At 47.9% G+C, this 20133-nt stretch overlaps 1 protein-coding gene across 3 annotated transcripts in view; it reads left to right on the forward strand.

The window, feature by feature from the left end:
* The first annotated feature begins 15330 nt into the window (after window positions 1–15330).
* Window positions 15331–20133, forward strand: part of TBC1D22A (TBC1 domain family member 22A) — a 309293-nt gene continuing 304490 nt past the window's right edge. For all 3 annotated transcript variants that reach the window (XM_081311235.1, XM_081311236.1, XM_081311237.1), the window contains exon 1: window positions 15331–15551. In XM_081311235.1, the coding sequence (XP_081167361.1) occupies window positions 15490–15551 (62 nt within the window). In that variant the 5' untranslated portion in view covers window positions 15331–15489. The remainder of the gene's footprint in view (window positions 15552–20133) is intronic.

Consider the following 20133-nt stretch of genomic DNA (forward strand, 5'->3'; position numbering starts at 1 on the left):
TGGGACCTCAATTTGGCCTGGGCAGGTTCTTGACTTAGGCTACTAAAAAGAATTTCAGGATGTGTTGAAAGTAAGTTACAAGTGAAGATTAACTAAAGGATAGCAAAGGGATATGTACCCCCAAAGCAGGGTGTGGGTGCCCCTCACTTCTCAGAGAAGATGAGCCTCACGCCCAAGGTTGAGCTCTGTACTATAAGCAGGATTTTCCTGGGAAGAAAAGTGCAGATTCTCAGGCTTTTGTGAAAATCAAGTCCAATGTCAATCATTTGAGATTTGGGGTCCCAAATTTTAAGCAGTCCAGCTGTAAATCAGTTGTGAGCGCACTGTGACATTTGAACTTACAATGTTTCAGTTCTAGTCCATCTTGTACAAGATGTGCAGCAGGTTTTATTCATCTAATTAGAGAGGTGAGCAGGGTGAGTCCTGCTCATAGGTCTGGGTTCCATCCGGCAAAGTTCTCTTTCTCTCTTTCTCTGAGAGCCCACCTATCTCATAGGTACTGAGTAATAATGAGGGTGATGAAGAAGGCGTGGGCAGCCAGGGCAAGATGGCGATGAGGAGGTCCAGGGCAGGGCCAGAGCAGAGGAGCATGGAGAAGCTCTTGTGATGAGGTCAACCTCCTCCTTGACCAGAGTGCTGGTGGACATGAGCGGGACCCCATCAGATAGACACTTCCAAACTCAGGCTCCTAAGTGGGGGATCCAGTAGAAAAACTAAAACAGATGATGAGTGGACAGAGGGGAGCATCATAGTGAGGAGAGCAGGGTCGGGGAGGAGGTAAGGAAGGGAGGAAATTCCAGAGACCATAGAAAGAACACGCCCCAACTCCCCCACCGGACTCCCAGCTCTGGGGCCCTTGTCTTCTTTTTGCAGTAAACCTGCTGTTTCTTGCTGTCTGTGTCCTGTTCTTCAATTCTATGCTAAACGGAGACAATGAACCCAGCACTCCTAGATGGTAACAGTAGCAGAATTTAATTTTCCTTCTTTAGGGAAGGGTGAGCACATCACTGGGGCTGGTTTACCGTAAGCTGGACACGTCCTGGTCTCAGCTGAGCTCCACTGCACTGTCTAGAATTGACCCTGGCTCTCCTTCCAGAACTGGGCTGTCACTGCTCTCAAGGCCACTATCTTGGGGGTGGTGTACTTCTGTGTAATGGAAGAGAGGGGATGGGATATCTGGGGCTCAGGAACAACTGGATCCAGGGTCTTAAAGCCACTCCTTTTCTTTTTCTCACCTTGTGCTTTTTGCATGTGGCTTCGTTCTCTCTCAGTAGGCCTTTCCTTGCACACACTGGGACCATCACGTCTAACAGGTCCCAAGCCTCCAACCTAACAGCTTCTGCCCTCGGGCAGGGCTAGTGGCCACTTTCTTTGCTCAAAGCTCTTCTGTCAGAATCCCACTGCTCTACCTGGTGACTGCAGCCACAGGGCAGGGTTCTGGGAGCACGTGGGGACTCCCAGGGAGATGTGTGCATGGGAGGAGGGGCCCAGAGTCAGGGTGGGCACTCTCAGGGGACACTTCTGCTTCAACAGGGCCTCAAGGCACCGGTCTGCTCACTGGTAATATCAGGCAGGGCTCTCAGTCCGTGCTCTTAACCTTTCTATGTTAAAACAATTAAAAAATTTTATGATTAAAAATACATGACAGACTATCAGAAGTCACAGGATGATTTCGTTTGGGGGCTGGATACAAGGAGGAAGCACTCAAGTTCCGCTTGCGGAGATGCCTAGGAAAAATATTGCCAGGAATGGGGACAGCCTATTTGAAGAAACTATAAGCCCAGCTGAAGGTCAGGAAAGGCATGGCCAGGTTCTACTAGTGGCCTTTGTTGTTTTAAAATTGGTCAAGTAATTCATGTAAAAGATGAACCTTGGAAGACGTTTCTGAGCGTCACCACATACAAAGTATTTCCAACTAATTTCCTGCTCTCCTGATGAAGTAGATAGAAGGAAGGACAGGTAGAGAGGGCCAATGGGAAAGGGAAAGAAACTCTAAACCCAAGCAGCCCCACTTTGGTTCCCTGGGCCTGTTTTCCTCCGGACCTAAATTCTTAAAAAGCCTTTGAATCCCAGCGAGTGAGTCTGGGTGTGGGTGCCCCTGTGCTAGTTCACACGCAGGCTTCCTTTAGACGAGGTGAGGCCGGGGTGGACGCTGCTGGAGCCTGGGTGAGGCGTTCCAGATGCTCTCTGTTTTCTGTTGACTGCAGGACGCCACCCGGAAGGACCCAGATCCCCGACCCACCCTGGGTCACCCCCAGGCTCTGCTCACATTCCTGCACAGTCCCTCCTCCCTTGGGGTGTGTCCTGCTCCGGGCTCCTCCCCCGCAAACCCCTTTGCTTCCTGGCTGTGCACCTCTTCCGAGGCATCGCCTGAAATTCCTCTCTGTGGCTAAGTCAGGAGCTCCTTCTCCCTCTGGGGACCTCCTGGGGCCCTTTCTGAGGATGCTGCTCTCAGAAGTAGCCACTGCCAGGATTTTAGGGTGGACATTTGTGGTCAACCACCCCCCACCCCATTTTTGAGGATGTGGGGAGTGGAGAGGGACTGTCTGGGGTGAGCCTTAGCAGGTCCAAGCCCATCCTGACGGAGCTGGCCCTCCTCACACAGTGATTACTTCAAGGACAGCAAGTGCAGCGACCCCGTGGCATCTGCAGGAAATTGGTTCCAGGACACACCTCCTCAGGTGCTCAGGTCCTTGGCAGGAAACGGAAACTGCATGTTATCTGCACAGAACCTACGCATAGCCATAGCCTTCCATAAGCTTTTTTTTTTTTTTTTTTTTTTATCAAGAATTGAACCCAGAGACACTTAACCACTGAGCCACATCCCCAGCCCTTTTCAATATTTTATTTTGGGACAGGGTCTCCCTAAGTTACTTAGGGCCTTGCTAAGTTGCTGAGCTGGACTTTGAACTTGTGATCCTCCTGCCTCAGCCCCCCTAGCTGCTGGGATTACAGGCTTCCGCTATTGACCCCGGACCCATATGCTTTTTTTTTAGGGGACTAGAAATTGAACCCAGGGGGACTTAAGGACTGAGCCACGTCCCTAGACCTTTTTATTTTTTATTTTGAATCAGGGTCTTGCTAAATTTCCCAGGCTGGGCTTGAGTTGTGATCCTCCTGCCTCTGTCTTGAGTCTGTCAGGTTCGGCTCTACATGAGGCCATCCTTGACCGTCTGCCCTGAGGTCTGCACTAGGAGCCTTGCAGCCGTGAGAGCTGTGAACAGAAACGATGCCTACAGCCTCCACTTCCCGGCGTGGAGAAGGCTGTGGTGGAAGTGTTGGGGTGTTAAGCAGGTAGACAGCCATGCAACGGCTAGGCTATCTCAGAATTGGAGTTTTCTTCAGATTTTACCCTGGAAACCACAAAGTCATCCATGGCATCTGCTGGCTACCTCAGCAGCTGTTTTGGGAACTGCCACTATGGAGTTGTGTCCTTCGTGAGCCCCCTGCCTACCCAAGCACGCTGGAAATACTATTTTTTATTGGAAAAACCATTTCCAGTTAAAGTCTGGGAGGAAAGACCACAATCCACGGGTGGAAGTGAGTCCTTCTTTTGTCATTGTGACCTTCACTCTGAATAGTTCAACTCCCTGACTTTTTTGGTGGTGCTGGGGAGGGAACCCAGGGCCCCTTGGGTGCTGGGCAAGCACTCCTCCACTGAGCTGCACCAGCCCTCAGCTCAAACTTCTGGACTCCGCTGAGGAGTCCATGGAAGCACAGCTAACCTGTAATGTTTAATGTGGGGTAGGACAGGCCAGCAGGAGGGAGCAGGTCTCAGGTGGGCTCAGGGAGGGCATCTTGTCCCACTGTCTCCTCAGTAGAGAAGCACGGGATGAAACTGCCCTAGGTCAGCTGAGGACAGGGATCACATTCTCAGAACTCTGCCCAGCCAGATCTAACCAACTATAACCTGTGCCACTGAGTTCAGCTACATTGACTATCAGTTACACTGGATAGTTTTTTGTTGTTTTTAGTAAGTTTCTAATGTAAACTTGAAATTGTAATAATTAATTCATTTTTGGATGTTTTGTTAAACTAGATTTTATTACAGATTTCCTCTGTGAGAAGGATGAGTTTTTGGTTGATTTGCTAGGATGTCAGGATACAGCAAATTAAAGAGTTGGCATAAGGGACTGACAGCCAGGATCGGTCCTCCATGGAGCACCTTGGAAGACGGCTTGGCTGGTGCCCTACCAAGTAGTTCTTATTTTGTAGTTTCTTCTGTGAATATTCGTTGGCCATAGACTTTCAGTATTGCCCAGAAAATCTAACTTCAACATACGTGCCCTATGTTTGATAGAAGTTTTTAAAGAGTAAGATAAATGTGTACCCATATACTAATATTAACTTTCTCAAACTAGACCTGTGTGCAATGTTTATATTAATTGCTTTAATATGCTTATCTTTTAAAATTTTTTTTAGTTCTAGATGGACACAATATCTTTATTTTTTATTTATTTATTTTTATGTGATGTTGAGGATCGAATCCAGGGCCTCACACATGCAAGGCATGCGTGAGCTTCAACCTCAGCCCAATTTGCTCATCTCTTTATAAAATTATGTCATTTTAAAGAATTGGTAGCTTAAAACACAGAATGAAAAACAAAATTGTTTTGGCAAAAACAACAAAAAACGCTTTGGCCAACAACAATGTGGTCAGGCGGCCCACCAGTTTTCTCCCATGGTTCCTGCTTTGGCTGAGTGGGCACTGGATTGCTCGCTAACATCAACTCTCCGTCTCCCACACTGGGTAGTAGCCACGAGATTCGCCCAGCTCCTAAAGGCCATCTGTAGGAGGATGAGTCTCTGAGTGACTCTGGTGACACAGCCCTTTCCATCTTGCTTGCAATTCTTGGGTAGAACTTACAGAGAATGCAGTGTCCTGATATCAGCAAGAGCTGTCTGCAACAGCCCAGGCTTTGTCCTTGGTCCTCCTAGTACAGGACATCCTGCAAAGCCTTGGCCCTGTAACATCTGGTACATAGTTGCTGCTGGTAAGGTCTTGGGGTCCTTCAGCTGCAGTGGAAAAGTGACATACACAGACGGGGCTTCATCTGTACTGAGCCTTAGGAGACTGGCTGGGTGTTGGTTCCTGCCACCATGAGTGATGAAGCAGCTTTGCCTGACTCGTTTAAGTGTCCTGCCTCACAGGGTCAGACTCAAGAATGCAAGCAGTAAAGGTCTGGCTGTGGTGGGATCTGTAGTGAGTCCCTTCAAAGTCAAGACGGCCTGCTGACCTCAGACAGCTGGGCTTGTGCACGGCATCCTCTCTGACTCAGGACCCATGGCCCACTTAGGAACATGAGCAGAAACTGGTAAGGTTTTTAGAGTCCTCTCCTGGGACTGGCATTTGGTGCAGGGTGCTCCCTTCCAGGGATTGACACTAGTGCACAGTATTTCTGCTTACTAGCAGACCAAGCCAGTGTGGCGTTTTCTTGGCCACAGGTTGCTCAGAGGCATCCCGTGAGCTCAGGAGCCAACAGAGGCATCCTGTAACCTCAAGGGCACAGACTGCACAGAAAGAAAGAAATGGCCCCTGGATCACTATAGAGCTGCTTTACTGGCCCTTCTCCAAATGCTGAGTTACCTCTGGACTTTTCCAATCATATAACCAATAAATTCCCTTTATAGTGTAAGCCATTCTGAGCTGGACTTTGTCTTTCTTGCAATGAACAACACCCTACCTCGTGCATAATTTCATGCCAGAAAGTGGGATGTTGCCCATAACTAACCCTATAATATAGAAGTGACTGGATGGAGTTGGAGGAGGGGGCAGTGAGAGGGAATTGAGGACTGTCTCCTACTGTCTCTTGAGGTAAGGAATGAGGACCTTTGCCATTTATTATGAATTGTGGCCCCCCAAAGATACCATATCCTAATCCTGGAGCCCGTTAATGTTGCTTTAAATGGCCAGCAGGAAGCTTGTGAATGTGATAAAGTAGGAACCTGGCTTGTCTCAGGGGTCTGGTCCTGGCCCAGGGGTCTCTCTCTTTTTTATTAGTTAAAAAAATTTTTTTGGGGCTGGGGATGTGGCTCAAGTGGTAGCACGCTCGCCTGGCATGCGTGCGGCCCGGGTTCGATCCTCATCACCACATACCAACAAAGATGTTGTGTCCGCCGAGAACTAAAAAATAAATATTAAAAATTCTCTCTCTCTCTCCTCTCTCACTCTTTCTTTAAAAAAAAAAAATTTTTTTAGTTGTAGATGGACACAATACCTTTATTTTTAAATTTATTTTTATGTGGCACTGAGGATCAAACCCAGTGCCTCACATGTGCCAGGCAAGCACTCTACCTCTGGTCCACAACCCCAGCCCCAAGGTGTCCTTTAAAGGGAGACCCAGAGGAGTCAGGGGTTGAGAGCCACAGCGGAAGGGGCCCCAGCAAACTTCCAGCTGCCAGCTGATGATTGGCTCACAGCGGCCCCAGCAAACTTCCAGCTGATTGGCTCCTCTGCAGTGATGCTCATTGGGCTGTTTCCCCACCCTTTCAGACCAAGGAGCTGCTCATTGGGGGACTTTTTTGGCTCCACCCACGTCACCCAGCCAATCAGCCTCAAGAGCAGGAGGAGTGTGTGTGTGTGTGGTGGGGAGTGGGTAGAGAGGCTTGTGGGAAGCCGGTGGTGGCAGTTGGGCTCTGAGGGAATTCCTGAAGAGCTCGTGTGGTGCGGCGTGTGTGTGTGTGTGTGTGTGTGTGTGTGTGTTTTCTAAAAATAAAGTTCGTTTCTGCTTGATAAGTGGCTCGTGAATTGTGCCCAGCCAGACTGCAGCAGTCAGGAGAGAAGATACTGTGTTGATGGTGGAGAACAGGGGACACTCTCTCAGAACAGAGGAAGGAGAAAAAAAAATGCAGGAGCAAAAGGAAGCCAGAAAGACAGACTGTCCGTCGGAACCTCCAGAAGGACCCAGCCTTGCAGTCCTTGGCCTCAGCCCTGTGAGCTCACCCCCAAAGTGAGAGAGAATAAACGTGGGCAGCCCTTCGTCTCCAGCTCTGTGGCGACTGGATGATAACCACAGGAAGCACAGCAGGTGTCACTGGACCTGTTCACCCCAAGTGCAAGATAAATTCCCAAGGGCACTGCAGCTCCAGGAAACCTAGCAGGGGAGAATGTGCCCCTTGGGAGGTGCTGGCCGGCTCCAAAGGCCCTCAGAGATGTGCCCTGAGCTGAAACGGCCCATCTGAGGGCAGAGAAAGCAGAATGCAGCTTTGTTGAAAGAGGATTTTTTCTGCCCCTCCAAGGCGCTTGACACATGTAAATAAAGCATATAAACAGGTGAAAAAGACACAGACCCCCAGATCCTTCTCAGGACTGTTGTTCACCCAGGAAAGACACTGGTCATGGAAGACTAGAAGCCACCTAGCCCACAGGGACTTTGGGATTGGGATCCCTTCTCCACCCTGATTTTGGCTTGTGGGGAAAGCAACAGTAGAGTGTGGAGTGGTAAGGAGGAAAGCATGCTGAACACAAAGGTCCTTACAGCCCACCCAGGAGCTTGACTTTCCCCAGAAGGCAATGGGAACCCCTGGAGGGTCTCAGATGGGATACTAATGTCACATTATGATCAGATTCAAATGCCATGGGAGAGTTGTGGAGGATGGTCGGGCAGAGGTGAGAAAATGAGCTGGGTGGTTCTGTTCATTGAATTTCAGGTAATTCTCAGAGTCCTGACCAGCGGCTTCTGGCTTCTCCTACTTGTGAGAGTCACCTTGGTGACTTCCCCAGCCAACCCCATCCTCTCCTCTGCAAACAGAGCATTGGTTTTGTAATGGGCCAAGATTCATTCCTTTGAGGGAAAGTGGTCCCTTCTGGTTCCAGAGGGGAGGTTCTGATTGGTCCAAACTAGTCATGTAAGTCTACTCTCCACAGTGATTGGTCTATCATTTGCTGCTGAGTTAGTTCTGGCCAATGAGAAAGTTGGCTGGGTATAAAACACAACCTATGGGATAAAAAACTCAAGAGGTGAGAAAGGTTTTCTTCTTTTGCCCTCTTCTAACCCTTTTTGGTTGGGTCCTGATGAGCCCATGATAGAGCCATGACACCACCTTGTGACCATGAGCCAACCAGTCTTGAATTTGATGTCTAACTTGTCTGAGACAATAAATGTGGGGTGGTTCCCCTGAAGGAGGTTTGCTAGGGATGCACCTGAGAATTGGACATGTGAGGACTGAGGAGCAGAGCCCTGAGCCAAGAGAAGTTGAGTTGCAGTGCAGTCACAACGGCCTCAGCAGGTCTGTCCTGATGGATAGCTTGTCAACTGGGACAGCTCTCCAGAGATGACCGAAGTGAGGCAGGAGGCTATCTTTCATCTTTCCACACTGACCAGTCATTGAATGTGGACTGTCCTAGTGCTGAGCAGGCTCTGTGGGCAAGGCTGGTCCCTTGGGAGGGGCTCTGCTGTGTGTGGTCTTGAAAGAGGGGTCTGGGCACACCACAGCATCCCCTGCAGCACTGCCAAGCAGTTCGGCCAACAGCTGCCTGCCTCTGAATTTTTTCTGGAAAGGAAATAGATTATTTGTTTAAACCAATGTTGGTTAAGTGTTCTGTACTTTCAGTTGAAAACCTGGTCAGAGCAATAGACACTTACAGACACAGAAAAGATAGTTAGCAGGTAAGAGAAAATAGGATTGGTGGGCCAGCAGAGGGAGAAGCCTGGGAAATAGAAACTGCTGAGTGATATGGTTCGTCTCATTTTGCCAGGTAGTTGGTTCATTTGTCAACAACTCCAAAGGTTGGTGTCTTTGGGTACACCCATCCTTATACTATTCATCCTTTAGTTCAAGTCATAGGAGCTAGTGCATTTTACAGGTGTTAGAGACCATTGTTGCCTACCAATATCCATCCTTCCAATATGCAACAGGAGTCTTCGGTGGAAACATGGGCCCCCAGTAGAAGACTCCCTTCCCATCATCCCAGCACTTGCATGGTGAGGGAGGATGTGATTCACTGGGTCTGTGTGGGCTTCAGAGTGTCTAGTCCACCCATGGGAGTGGCTGGGTATAAAACTGAAAATTTCTGCATTAAACTTCTTTTTGCAAAGGAGGTGATGAAAACATAAAAGGAGGCAATAGGCCTGTTTGCAGGACAAATTTATGATTGATTTTGGACACAAATGAATGTGAAGCCATAGATGTTAGATCTTAGCCATGCTCTAGATTAGAAAACATATTTTGTCCACAAATGACACAAGGGCTAGAAGGGAGGCCAGTACAAGTCAGAAGACTGATGGTGAGGAACAGGTCAATGTCAGGAGCAACAGTCACAAAGACAAGGCCAAGGTAGAGACTCTCTCCACAAATCAGCAGCAGCTGGGTGAGAAAGCCTCAGTCCTAAAGGGGAGGTCTAGGCTGCACCCATGATAGGCTTCCCTTGGCTTCATTTATGTCCACCCATCTGGGAAGAGCAGCTCCAGGACTCTGGTTGATGCCCTTTCCTAGGGGAACTGACAAGAGGAAGGCTGGAGCGTTCTTGGAGCTACGCAGATCCCACAACCCGGCCAGCACCTCTGCTGTTCTAGATGGCCAGTCTAGTAGAGTGACTCACTGGGTGTCTCTTGGTGCTCTGCTGCCCAACTCCAATGGCAGGTGGGCCAGTTCAATAGCCATGCCTGAGAAGGGCACAGCAACCATGGGTCCTGGCAGACAAGAAAGGAAGTTACCTTCCTTGGCAACTGCCCTCAGCCCAGGGCCACTCTGTCTCCTAGGATTATGCACTGCCCCCCTGAGGTGGCACACCCGAAGACAGTATGCAGTGCTGCGAAGGCTCCACTGACATCTGTCTGGAGGGCCATCTCTTGGGTTTGCCTGATGCCTATGATGTAGCTCATCACAGTTCAACTTCTCCTCAATAAACCACCTATGTGCAAGTATGTTTCACTACCTGTTCCCTATGGAATTCAACCTGTATCATAAATCTAGCCATACTGAAAACCTTATGTTACCCAGAGGTTCAGTTTCCTTATCTCCTTGAGTTAGCACTGATGTTTTTTGCATTTTGTCCCATCAACACCTAAGCAATCTTCAACAATGGCCACAAGAGTCCTAGATGCGATCAGCTCTCTAGACTCCTGTCCAGTCACTGTTGTCTGCCTTTGCCTTTTCCTGCAGTTTGCAGTAGCTCCTTGAACAGTGCAGAGAGCTCAATAATTACATTTTTAGGTGTTATGAAAATCTTATACATAGAAAAGTCATAAAACTACCATACACACCTGAACACATTCTATCTGCCTTAAGAAATAAGGCACAATGGTGCAACTAACCCTCCTGTGAGCTCCATTCTGATCATTCCCGAAACACCTGCATTTAGCTCTTAACATTCTCATGCTTTGGAAAATTTGTTATTTATAGATTAAGAAAACAATAGTACTGGGGGGCTGGAGTTGTGGCTCAGTGGTACAGCACTTGCCTGGCATGTGTGAGGCCCTGATTTTGATCCTCAGCATGGTTAAAGATCCATTGACAACTAAAAATTAACAAGAGAATTAGCTGGTATTATATCATATGCATTCATAAGAAACTTTTCTCAATGGTTTGTGAAATTAACACAGATGTATGCAAAATCAATTTATTCCTTTTTTACTACCATATGGTATTCTATTGGATAACAGCAATTTGTCAATTCTCCTGTAGATCACACTTTGAATGCTTTTCCCTCTAATCTCCCACCATCACTAGAAGCAATGGCACAACAAATATTCTTGTCTGCACATCTTGGCAAGTTGCTCCATGGCAAATACCCAGTGGGAATCGCTGGGTATCTTTACTAGAAATTTGGAAAGCAGTTTGGAGATTCCTGGGAAAGCTGGGAATAGAACCACCATTTGACCCTGCTATTGCCCTTCTCGGACTATTCCCTGAAGACCTTAAAAGAGCATGCTACAGGGATACTGCCACATCGATGTTCATAGCAGCACACTTCACAATAGCTAGACTGTGGAACCAACCCAGATGCCCTTCAATAGATGAATGGATAAAAAAATGTGGCATTTATACACCATGGAGTACTACGCAGCACTAAAAAATGACAAAATCATGGAATTTGCAGGGAAATGGATGGCACTAGAGCAGATTATGCTTAGTGAAGCTAGCCAATCCCTAAAAAACAAATACCAAATGTCTTCTTTGATATAATGAGAGCAACTATGAACAGAGCAGGGAGGAAGAGTAGGAAGAAAAGAGTAACATTAAACAGAGACATGAGATGGGAGGGAAAGGGAGAGAAAAGGGAAATTGCATGGAAATGAAGGGAGACCCTCATTGCTATACAAAATTACATATAAGAGGTTGTGAGGGGAATGGGAAAATAAACAAGGAGAGAAATGAATTACAGTAGATGGGGTAGAGAGAGAAGATGGGAGGGGAGGGGAGGGGGGATAGTAGGTGATAGGAAAGGTAGCAGAATACAACAATTACTAATAGGGCATTATGTAAAATTGTGGATGTGTAACCGACGTGATTCTGCAATCTGCATTTGGGGTAAAATTGGGGGTTCATAACCCACTTCAATCTAATGTATGAAATTTGATATGTCAAGAGCTTTGTAATGTTGTGAACAACCAATAAAAAAAAGGAAAAAAAATACTAGAAATTTCTAAATGGTCACTCAATGATATCAAACCATTTATACCTCTTCTAGCAAGGCATGAAAGCTCTTTTCACAAAACCCATGGGATCATCATTTTTTTTTGGGGGGGTACTGGGGATTGAACTTGGGGGCTCTCAATTACTTACTGAGCCACATCCCCAGCCCTATTTTGTATTTTATTTAGACACAGGGTCTTCCTGAGTTGCTTAGTGCTTTGTTTTTGCTGAGGCTGGTTTTGAATTCACCACCCTCCTGCCTCAGCCTCCTGAGCTGCTGAGATTACAGGCGTGTGCCACTGCACCCAGCTTGTTTTCATCAATTTTGACATTGATAGATTTTAAATTTTTGCCAGTCTGTTAAGTGTGAAATGGTACATTAGTTTGTATTTGTCTTAAATAGTAGCAATTATAAGCCTAGTAAGTTTGTTGTACAAAAATTACTTCCCACACCTGTAGTTCTAGCTACTTGGAAGGTTGAGCTGAGAGGATCATTTGAACCCAGAAATTTGAAATCAGCTGGGTTATTTCTTAGATCTTGTCTTAAAGAGAGAGCTGGGGATATAGTTCAGTGGTAGAGCACTTGCCTCGTGTGCATGAGGCCCTGGGTTCCATCCCCAACACTGTGCACCTATATGCACTTCCAATTAGCATTTCCCCATGTGTTCCTTAAAAAAGAAAAATGAATAAAAAGGGTTCTGCTCATTTTGTAGCTCTGGGATTTGGGGATGTGTCCTGTTTGATATCTGCATAGGTCCTACTCCCAGATTCCACATCTGTTATCACTTTGGCTTTCAAACCTGGCCTTCTACCAGGCTCTGATTTTGAATTTCATCTGTCCCCTTTGCTTAGATCCATCTCTGGAAATGAACTATCCTGGCTTTGTCTTTGTGACTGTGATGACCTTGACCTGTTTCTGATTACCAGTCTTCTCTGCTCTGGCGTCCCCTCTAAGCCCCTGCTTAATTTTTGGCCAAATTGTGTTCTCTAATCTAGTGCATGGCTGAGATTTAATACCTATGACCCAAATCCAGCATGTCTAAAACCAATCATAAATTTATGCTGCAAACTGGCTCACTCCCTCCTTTCATACTTTTTGGGGGCACTAGTAATTTTTTGTTTAGCCAGTCTAGAAGCCTTCAAGTCGATGTTTTACTACTTCTTCCAAGACAGCAGTTAGGATGCCTACAGTAAACTATGGGGAAGGACTGCATCTGACTAGTCACTGTCAATTTTTTTGGGCAAACTTTGTTTTCCCTTCCTTTCTGCTTCCATCATTTTAATTTCTGTCCTTACTGATTTTTTTTCTTTTTTGCAATACCAAGAATTGAACCTAGGAATGTTCTTCCTCTAAATTACATCCTAGCCCTCTTAAAAATTTTTGAGACAGGGTCTTGCTAATTTGCCCAGATGGGCCTCAAACTTGCCATCCTTGTCTCAGCCTTCCCAGTAGCTGGAATGACAGACATGCATCACTTTGCCCAGCTCCATTCACTAATTCTTGCAATAAGTCAGACTGAGCTGTAAAGAACAGGTATTTGGAGTTCATCTCTGGGGCTGTCCTGAATTCCACTAGCAGAGGCTGTAAGTGAAGGGTCCTTTAGAAGTCATCATTTTACAGATCTCTGGAAATTCCTTGAGGTTGTGTAGAGACATTAAGCCCAGGAGAGTTCTTATAGCTATGCCACAAAGGATCCCTGAGCACCTAGTAGTTGTTTGAAAGGGGTCACCAAGGATCCATTGAGATTGCTGGGTGGAGATTCCTGGGAGTTTCTATCACCATGGCAAAAGGGGATACCTTGAGTTCCTGTGATTGTCATCCATTTTTCAAGAATTTATGGAAGGCCTCCTGTGTGAGGTGTTGAGGCTGTTGCTGTGGATAAGGCACAGGCCATACTTGGCAATATCCTACAAGCTAAAAGTGGACACAGATATAATAAAAATGTGGTCAGGTAGATGTTGCAGGGCATGCAGAATTGTAGAAGGATTTGCTATTAGCCACTATAAAAGTTGAGTGTTATGAGAGTTAATAGAGCCTTTCAGGCTGCTGTGTACTCCTGAGGACATGGTTGGAATGATTGAGATTATGCATATAAAGTACCTTAGTGGGACACCTAGCATGGAACAAGTACTAAATTGATTATACTCATCAGTATATGAAGAGGCATGGAAAAAAAAAATTTTTTTTTTTTTGGCACCAGAAACTGAACTCAGAGGCACTTAACCACTGTACCAAATCCCTAGCCCTTTCTACTTTTTTATTTTGTGACAGGATCTCATTAAGTAGGGCCTCCAGAAGTTGCTGAGGCAGGTTTTGACCTTGAGATCCTCCTGCCTCAGCCTCTCCAGCTTTCATTACAGAAAATATAATCAGGAGCTGAGGGTGTAGTTCAATGGTATTGTTTTTTTTTCCTACCAAGCAGCTGGCCTGAAAAGAATACAATGTAATTAGTTTCGAAGTAAAACTGAAGGTGTTTCCAGAAGCTCCTAAATGTTGTACTAAAACTCATCTATATGGGAAAACAAACAAAAAGCAAAACTTCAGCCTGCAATGCCAGTCTCCCCCACACCCAACTTTGGTTTAAGGCCACATAAACATAATGCAAAGCCATACGCAATTTCAACTTTTCTGGTAGTGACATTAAAAAAAAAAAAAGTATGCATGACTGTAATCCTACCGAGACTGTGTCAAAATAAAAATAAAGATGTAACACGTTCACTTGATGAGATGCTTTGACCATATCCCGTGTGGCTTTGAAACACTTTTTTTTTCTTTTACCCTATCTTCTTTTCCTTAAACTTCTTCCCCCACCCCATCTTCTCCTTCCTGATCTCTCCTCCCTAGTCTCATTTTCTCTGAATCACCTCTATTAAAGTCCCCTGGTTCCTGCAGATAGGCAGAATCATAGCCTTTGAGACAGGAATCTTCCTGTGTTTCTCTTTTTTCTCAAAACTGTGTCCTCCTTATTGGATTGGCATCGAGGAAAATGTCCAAGCTTTTGGCAACAAAGAGAGCTCAGGACGAGCTCAGTGGTAGCGCGTTCCTAGGTACAATCTTCAGGAAAAAAAAAAAAACCCAAAATGATTTTAACAACACGTTCTATCGCCTCCAATACATCCAAATATTATCATTCAACATGCAATCAACGTAAAAGTTATTATTTTCACACCAAGCCACTGGAGTCCCGTATGCATTTCACCCCAAAACACACCCCAGTGAGCACCGGCCACATTCCAAGCAGCGTGTGTCCAAGTGGTCGGGCGCCGGCCAGGCCAACGCTTCAAGCTCCGTCGGTGCTCAAACTTCACCTGACGCCTGGCCTGGCCCGCGGCCTGGGACTCGCTCCACGTCACTTCGTGGTTGTGTCGCCCGCCCCGCCGCATGGTACACGTGCTCGTCCTCAGTATTTACTGCAGCCCACTCGTGTCCGGCGAAGCGGTGCGGGGCACACCTTCTGCAGGGTCTGCTTCCCAAGCGACAAACGGGCTCCAGGTCCAGAACCGGGCCTTGCCGCTTTGGTCTAGGGTCAGTCTCTGGAAGGCGCTCAATAAACGAACCGGCGACGGACACCCGGCCGACTTGGCTGTGGTAATGCTGCGCTCAGGCCTCCGGGCCGGAGCCTCCACAAAGTCAGCCAACTCACTTGCGCCTCCGCCTCCGCCTCCTCGCCAGGAACGCGCTCACCTCCTAGCGTCGCGCTGTAATGACGTCACACGCCGCCTGGACGGAGGCGGGACTTCCGGGCGCGAGGATCCACAACTTCCGGAGCGGGGCGGAAGAGCCTCTGGGCTCTACGCTGAGGAGTCCCGGGAGTGCTCTGGGGCCGCCCGGGTTACGGGAAAGGGCTGCCGGGGGCAGGCCGGCCACACTCGGAGTGTCGGGGCCGCGGACGTGAGGGATGAGGAGGGACCATGGCCAGCGACGGGGCCAGGAAGCAGTTCTGGAAGCGGAGCAACAGCAAGGTCCCGGGCAGGTGGGTGTGACAAGGAGGACCGGGTCGGGTCAGGGGTCAGAGGTCAGGTGGCTGAGTTGACCTGCCGGGCTGAGGGTGGAGACCGGGTCTAGGGAGGGGATTCCGTGGGGTCCCGGCGGTGCCAGTGGCCGTCCGGAGAGCGGGCTGGCCAGGAGGGGAGGCGCCGCCGGGGGCTGTCCGGAGCGCGGACTCGGAGGCTCCCGGGCAGCCGGGCCGGGCGTTGGGCCGGCGCGGAGGGCCTCCCGCTCTGTTGGGCTGCGGCTGTGGCCTGGAGCCTGCAGGAGCGTTGGAGGCGCCCTGAGAATTCCCATCTTCCCACTTTCTGGCCCCAAAACCAACTCCAGAGTTGTGTTAACGAACGCAGGAAGCAAATTACAGTGAAAAAAATTAATACCTGGGTGCACCTTGGAAGTCGTACAGCTTCAAAATCCTCTGTCGCTGGGCCCTGGGGAAGGAGGGTGCTACCTGAGGCCGGAGCATGCTACCTGGGGCCCTGGGGAAGGAGGGTGCTACCTGGGGCCCTGGGGAAGGAGGGTGCTACCTGAGGCCGGAGCGTGCTACCTGGGGCCCTGGGGAAGGAGGGTGCTACCTGAGGCCGGAGCGTGCTACCTGGGGCCCTGGGGAAGGAAGGTGCTACCTGAGGCCGGAGCATGCTACCTGGGGCCCTGGGAAAGGAGGGTGCTACCTGAGGCCGGAGCGTGCTACCTGGGGCCCTGGGGAAGGAGGGTGCTACCTGAGGCCGGAGCGTGCTACCTGGGGCCCTGGGGAAGGAGGGTGCTACCTGGGGCCCTGGGGAAGGAGGGAGCTACCTGGGAGATACCTCAGGTGAGGTCAGCTATTGGTGGGAACTGGTTGGAGGCGAGCGCTTCAAGATTTCCTGTTTGTTCTATCCCGAGGCGAAAGCCTGCGATCTTGAAAATTAAGAATTGTGATATAAAATAAGTATAATCCTCATGAGCACGGTGAAGTGATCTGTGCGCCTTTGTTTCACAGTAGACCCCATCGTGTGAGTTTTAGAATGGTAAACTTTGACACTCACTTAATCCAGTCAGAAAAGCTTGTTTTTCAGCGTCTTGGAGAGTTAGCGAGGAGTTACTGATGGCGCAGATACAGTGACTTGAAGGGAGCCATCAAAGGTGGCCAGAGTCCCTGTTTTACTCTGCCAGTGTTAGGCTTGACTGAACAATATGAGTTTTCATCAAAACCAATGTTAGGGTCCAAGATAAGGTGAAAATTCTGAAATAGTAGGGTATAGGAGGTCCTAGTGGTGACAGGGAAAAGGATCCCATGGCAGTATAACTTTTATATGTTGCTTTTAGGACTTGAGGTTTTGGACCCTTTCATCTAAATTCTAGTTGTTGTTGTTATTATTTTTTAAAAATATTTATTTTTTAGTTGTAGTTGGACACAATACCTTTATTTCACCTATTTATTTTTATGTGGTGCTGAGGATCAAACCCAGGGTCTCACACATGCGAGGCCAGCGCTCTACCACTGAGCCATAACCCCAGCCCCTATTATTATTATTATTAGTGGTGCTGGGGATAGAACCCAAGTCTTCCTGCATGCTAGGCAAGCTCTCTGCTACTGGGCTACATCTAGGACCCTCTGATTAGTTCTTAACAATCAAAGGAGAAGGAAGAATAATAGAGCTGTTGTGTAGTTAAAACAGTGAATAAACCTTTAGATTGAAGATGGTGTCTCTTGGTAGTTTGTCTTTGTACTGAGTTGAGTGGTGTCTTCTCTAAGTACATGTCTGTCTGGAACCTGTGAGTGTAAACTTTTTTTTGGAAATGGGATCTTTGCAAAATTAACAAGTCTTGGATTTGGATTGGCCCTAATCCTAAGACCAGTGTCCTCATATGAAAATGGAAATTTGAACACAGACTCAGAGACATAAGGAAGATGGCCATGTGAAGATGGACATAGAGGTTGGAGCCACGTGTTTACAAGCCAATGAGAGCCAGGGATGGCTGGCAGCCACCAGAAGCTGGAAGTGCCTGAGAAGGATCCTCCCTTAGAGTTTCTTAGAGAGCATGGCCCTGCTGATACTTCAATTTCACGATTGTGGTCTCCATAACTGATAGTACATGTCTGTTATTTTAAGCCACTATATTTGTGGTGGCAGCCAAAGGAAACTAATATGGCCTCCAGTTTCTTTTGTGAAAGTGGCATTAGCCAGCCTTGGAGTTTGGTGCCATGCTGTGTCTTAGGCCCTTTTGAGAGCAGCTTCCAGGTACAGTTACAGAGATGCAGTGGAGTTTTGAGAGTTGTCAGAGGCTGTTACTGAAGAGGGCAAGGCAAATTCAAGAAGTTGGGCCCAAAAGAGAGGCCTCTCCAGCCTCTGGGTTGCTTTCCATTCTGTGGCCCTCACCTGTGACAGAATGGAACTCTCCATGAAGAAGAGTTGTTATGGTGTGTTTTTTCTATTAGTAGGTGGTGGTCACTGCCCACACTCTGGGTCTTCACTTATGCCAGTGCCATTCTAGCAGAGCTGCTAACCAGGCTCCTGTGGCTTTGCCAGTGGTTCCCATGATAATGAACCTCCAACAGGGAAACCCTGGAGGGAGACTACACCTCCCATAGTATACCTGACTATGGAGGGACCTGTACAGCACAGCCCTTAAAGATGCCATGACATGTGGCTGACGTTTATCAAGCACTCAGGTTGACTGGTCCTGTTCTTGGTGTTTCATAAGTGTTATGAATACCGTTATTTTGTAGTTTGTAAAACACATGCTTTGTCCTCTAGGCAACACTCACTGAGGCAGACTGGGTTAAAACCCGTTGGTCAATTCTCTTGCAATGTCATGCCACAGGTGGATGTTTTTGCATGACATCTAAGGCCCTTTATAACCTCATCACTACTCAAAATGTTTAGCCACATCTGCCACCCAGCCTTTCTTTGAACTTTGCCCTCAGCAGTGCTAATGGGCTTCTGGGTTCTTCTTTGTTACATGCCGTTTAGTGCCTCTCGCTTTTGAGCTCTTGTGGTCTACCTGAATGTTCCTTCCCTCCCTTTGCTGGGCTTTCTTTTCTTACTTTTCAGAATTCACCTGCAGCATGCCTCTTTTTAAAGCTTTGCCTGTAGATGTGCAGCTTGAACTTTGGTATTCTTTTATGAGTTACCTTTTTCACCAGGCAGTGAATTCTTCTGCAAGGTTAGGGAGTGTGCCTCATCTTACATTGTTAGTACTGAGAAATGGTGGTTCATCCAGACTCTTCCACGTTGGTCTGAAGAGGTCAAGGTCATGTGCTGCATGAGAGTTGGTCTTATTGGTAAACCCTCTGTTCTGCGCACCCCCTGGTCTTTGGTTGTGTATTTGAGACTTTCTTTTTCACCTTAAATTCCTTTTCATCTTTTTTCTTTAGAAATTGCCTTTCTGGATGAGGCAGCCAAATGTGGTCTGGTAGAAAGACCTCTGAGTAGGAGTTCGGTGGGTTCTAGCCTTCTCTTTCTGTTATCTGTCTGACATTCACCATGTCTTGTCATGCTGAAGCCATTGGTTTCTGCATCCAAAATGTGAGGGGATTGTATTAGACCTGTGTGGCTGTGGTGTCCAGGGGAAGGTTTGTTTGGTCTAGGTGGATTCTCTTTGATTAGAAAAGGAGAGGCCTCTAGGACTAGTTTTGAGAGTTTGATAAGTCATTTATCCAGTGTTTATTTGACCCATGCTTTATGCTTGGACTGGCTCCAGGTGTGATGGTTACATCAGTGAACAAAATAAGACCTGTGTTTTCACGGAGCTCAACGATGTGGAAGAGCAGAGGATCAGTAACCACCAAGAGAGAGTTTCACTGTTGGGAGGTGATAACTACTGTCAAAACTTGAGGTGGGAAAGGCGGGTAGGTAGCTCAGAGGCAGGTGCAAGAGGGAGGGTTTCATGGTGATAAGGTGCTTGGGGACCTCCTCACTGAGAAGATGCCTTTTGAGTAAAGATTTGCAGGAGGTGAGGGAAAGCCCCCTGGGTAGCTGAGAGAAGAGCAGTTCAGGCAGAGGGATGAGCAGGCACCAAGGTGCTGACCCAGCAGTGGGGCTGGGATACTTGAGAAGAGCAGCAAGTGGCCAGTGTGACTACAGCCAGTCTTGTGGTCACAGTGAAGGATAGATTGTTATGCATTCATTCTGAGGGGTGAGGGGCCTGTGGAGGCTTGAGCAGAGATATGGCATGGGCTGCCTTGGTGTAACAGGATTTCTTTGGCTGCTCCATTGAGACTGGAGGTATGAGGGGAGCAAGGGCAGAAGCCCTGGGACCAGGTAGGAGGCTCTAGCAAACCTCAGTCCCGGTGGTGGGGAGAGGCAGAGGCATGTGGTCAGAGTCTGGAACTGTGGTCTCTGACTCTCTGAGGCCTGCTCTTTCTTGGGCTGTGGACTCGCTTGGCGCTCGAAGGCTGTTGCTTTCCACAGTTGCATTTGGAATTCCACCGCAAGGCAAACCCTGCATGCTGGGTTCAGGAACACAGGCAGCCTTTCAGCGGGGGTGTGGTGTTTGCTGTTTTAGCACAACTCTGCTGACAGGAGCTAGGCTTGAGCCTGGCATGTGTGGCATGACATTTGTAAGGCGATGTGTCAAGAAAGGCC

This window comes from Spermophilus citellus (genome assembly GCF_964194105.1).
Source record: "Spermophilus citellus genome assembly, chromosome: 10".
NCBI classification, from domain to species: domain Eukaryota; kingdom Metazoa; phylum Chordata; class Mammalia; order Rodentia; family Sciuridae; genus Spermophilus; species Spermophilus citellus.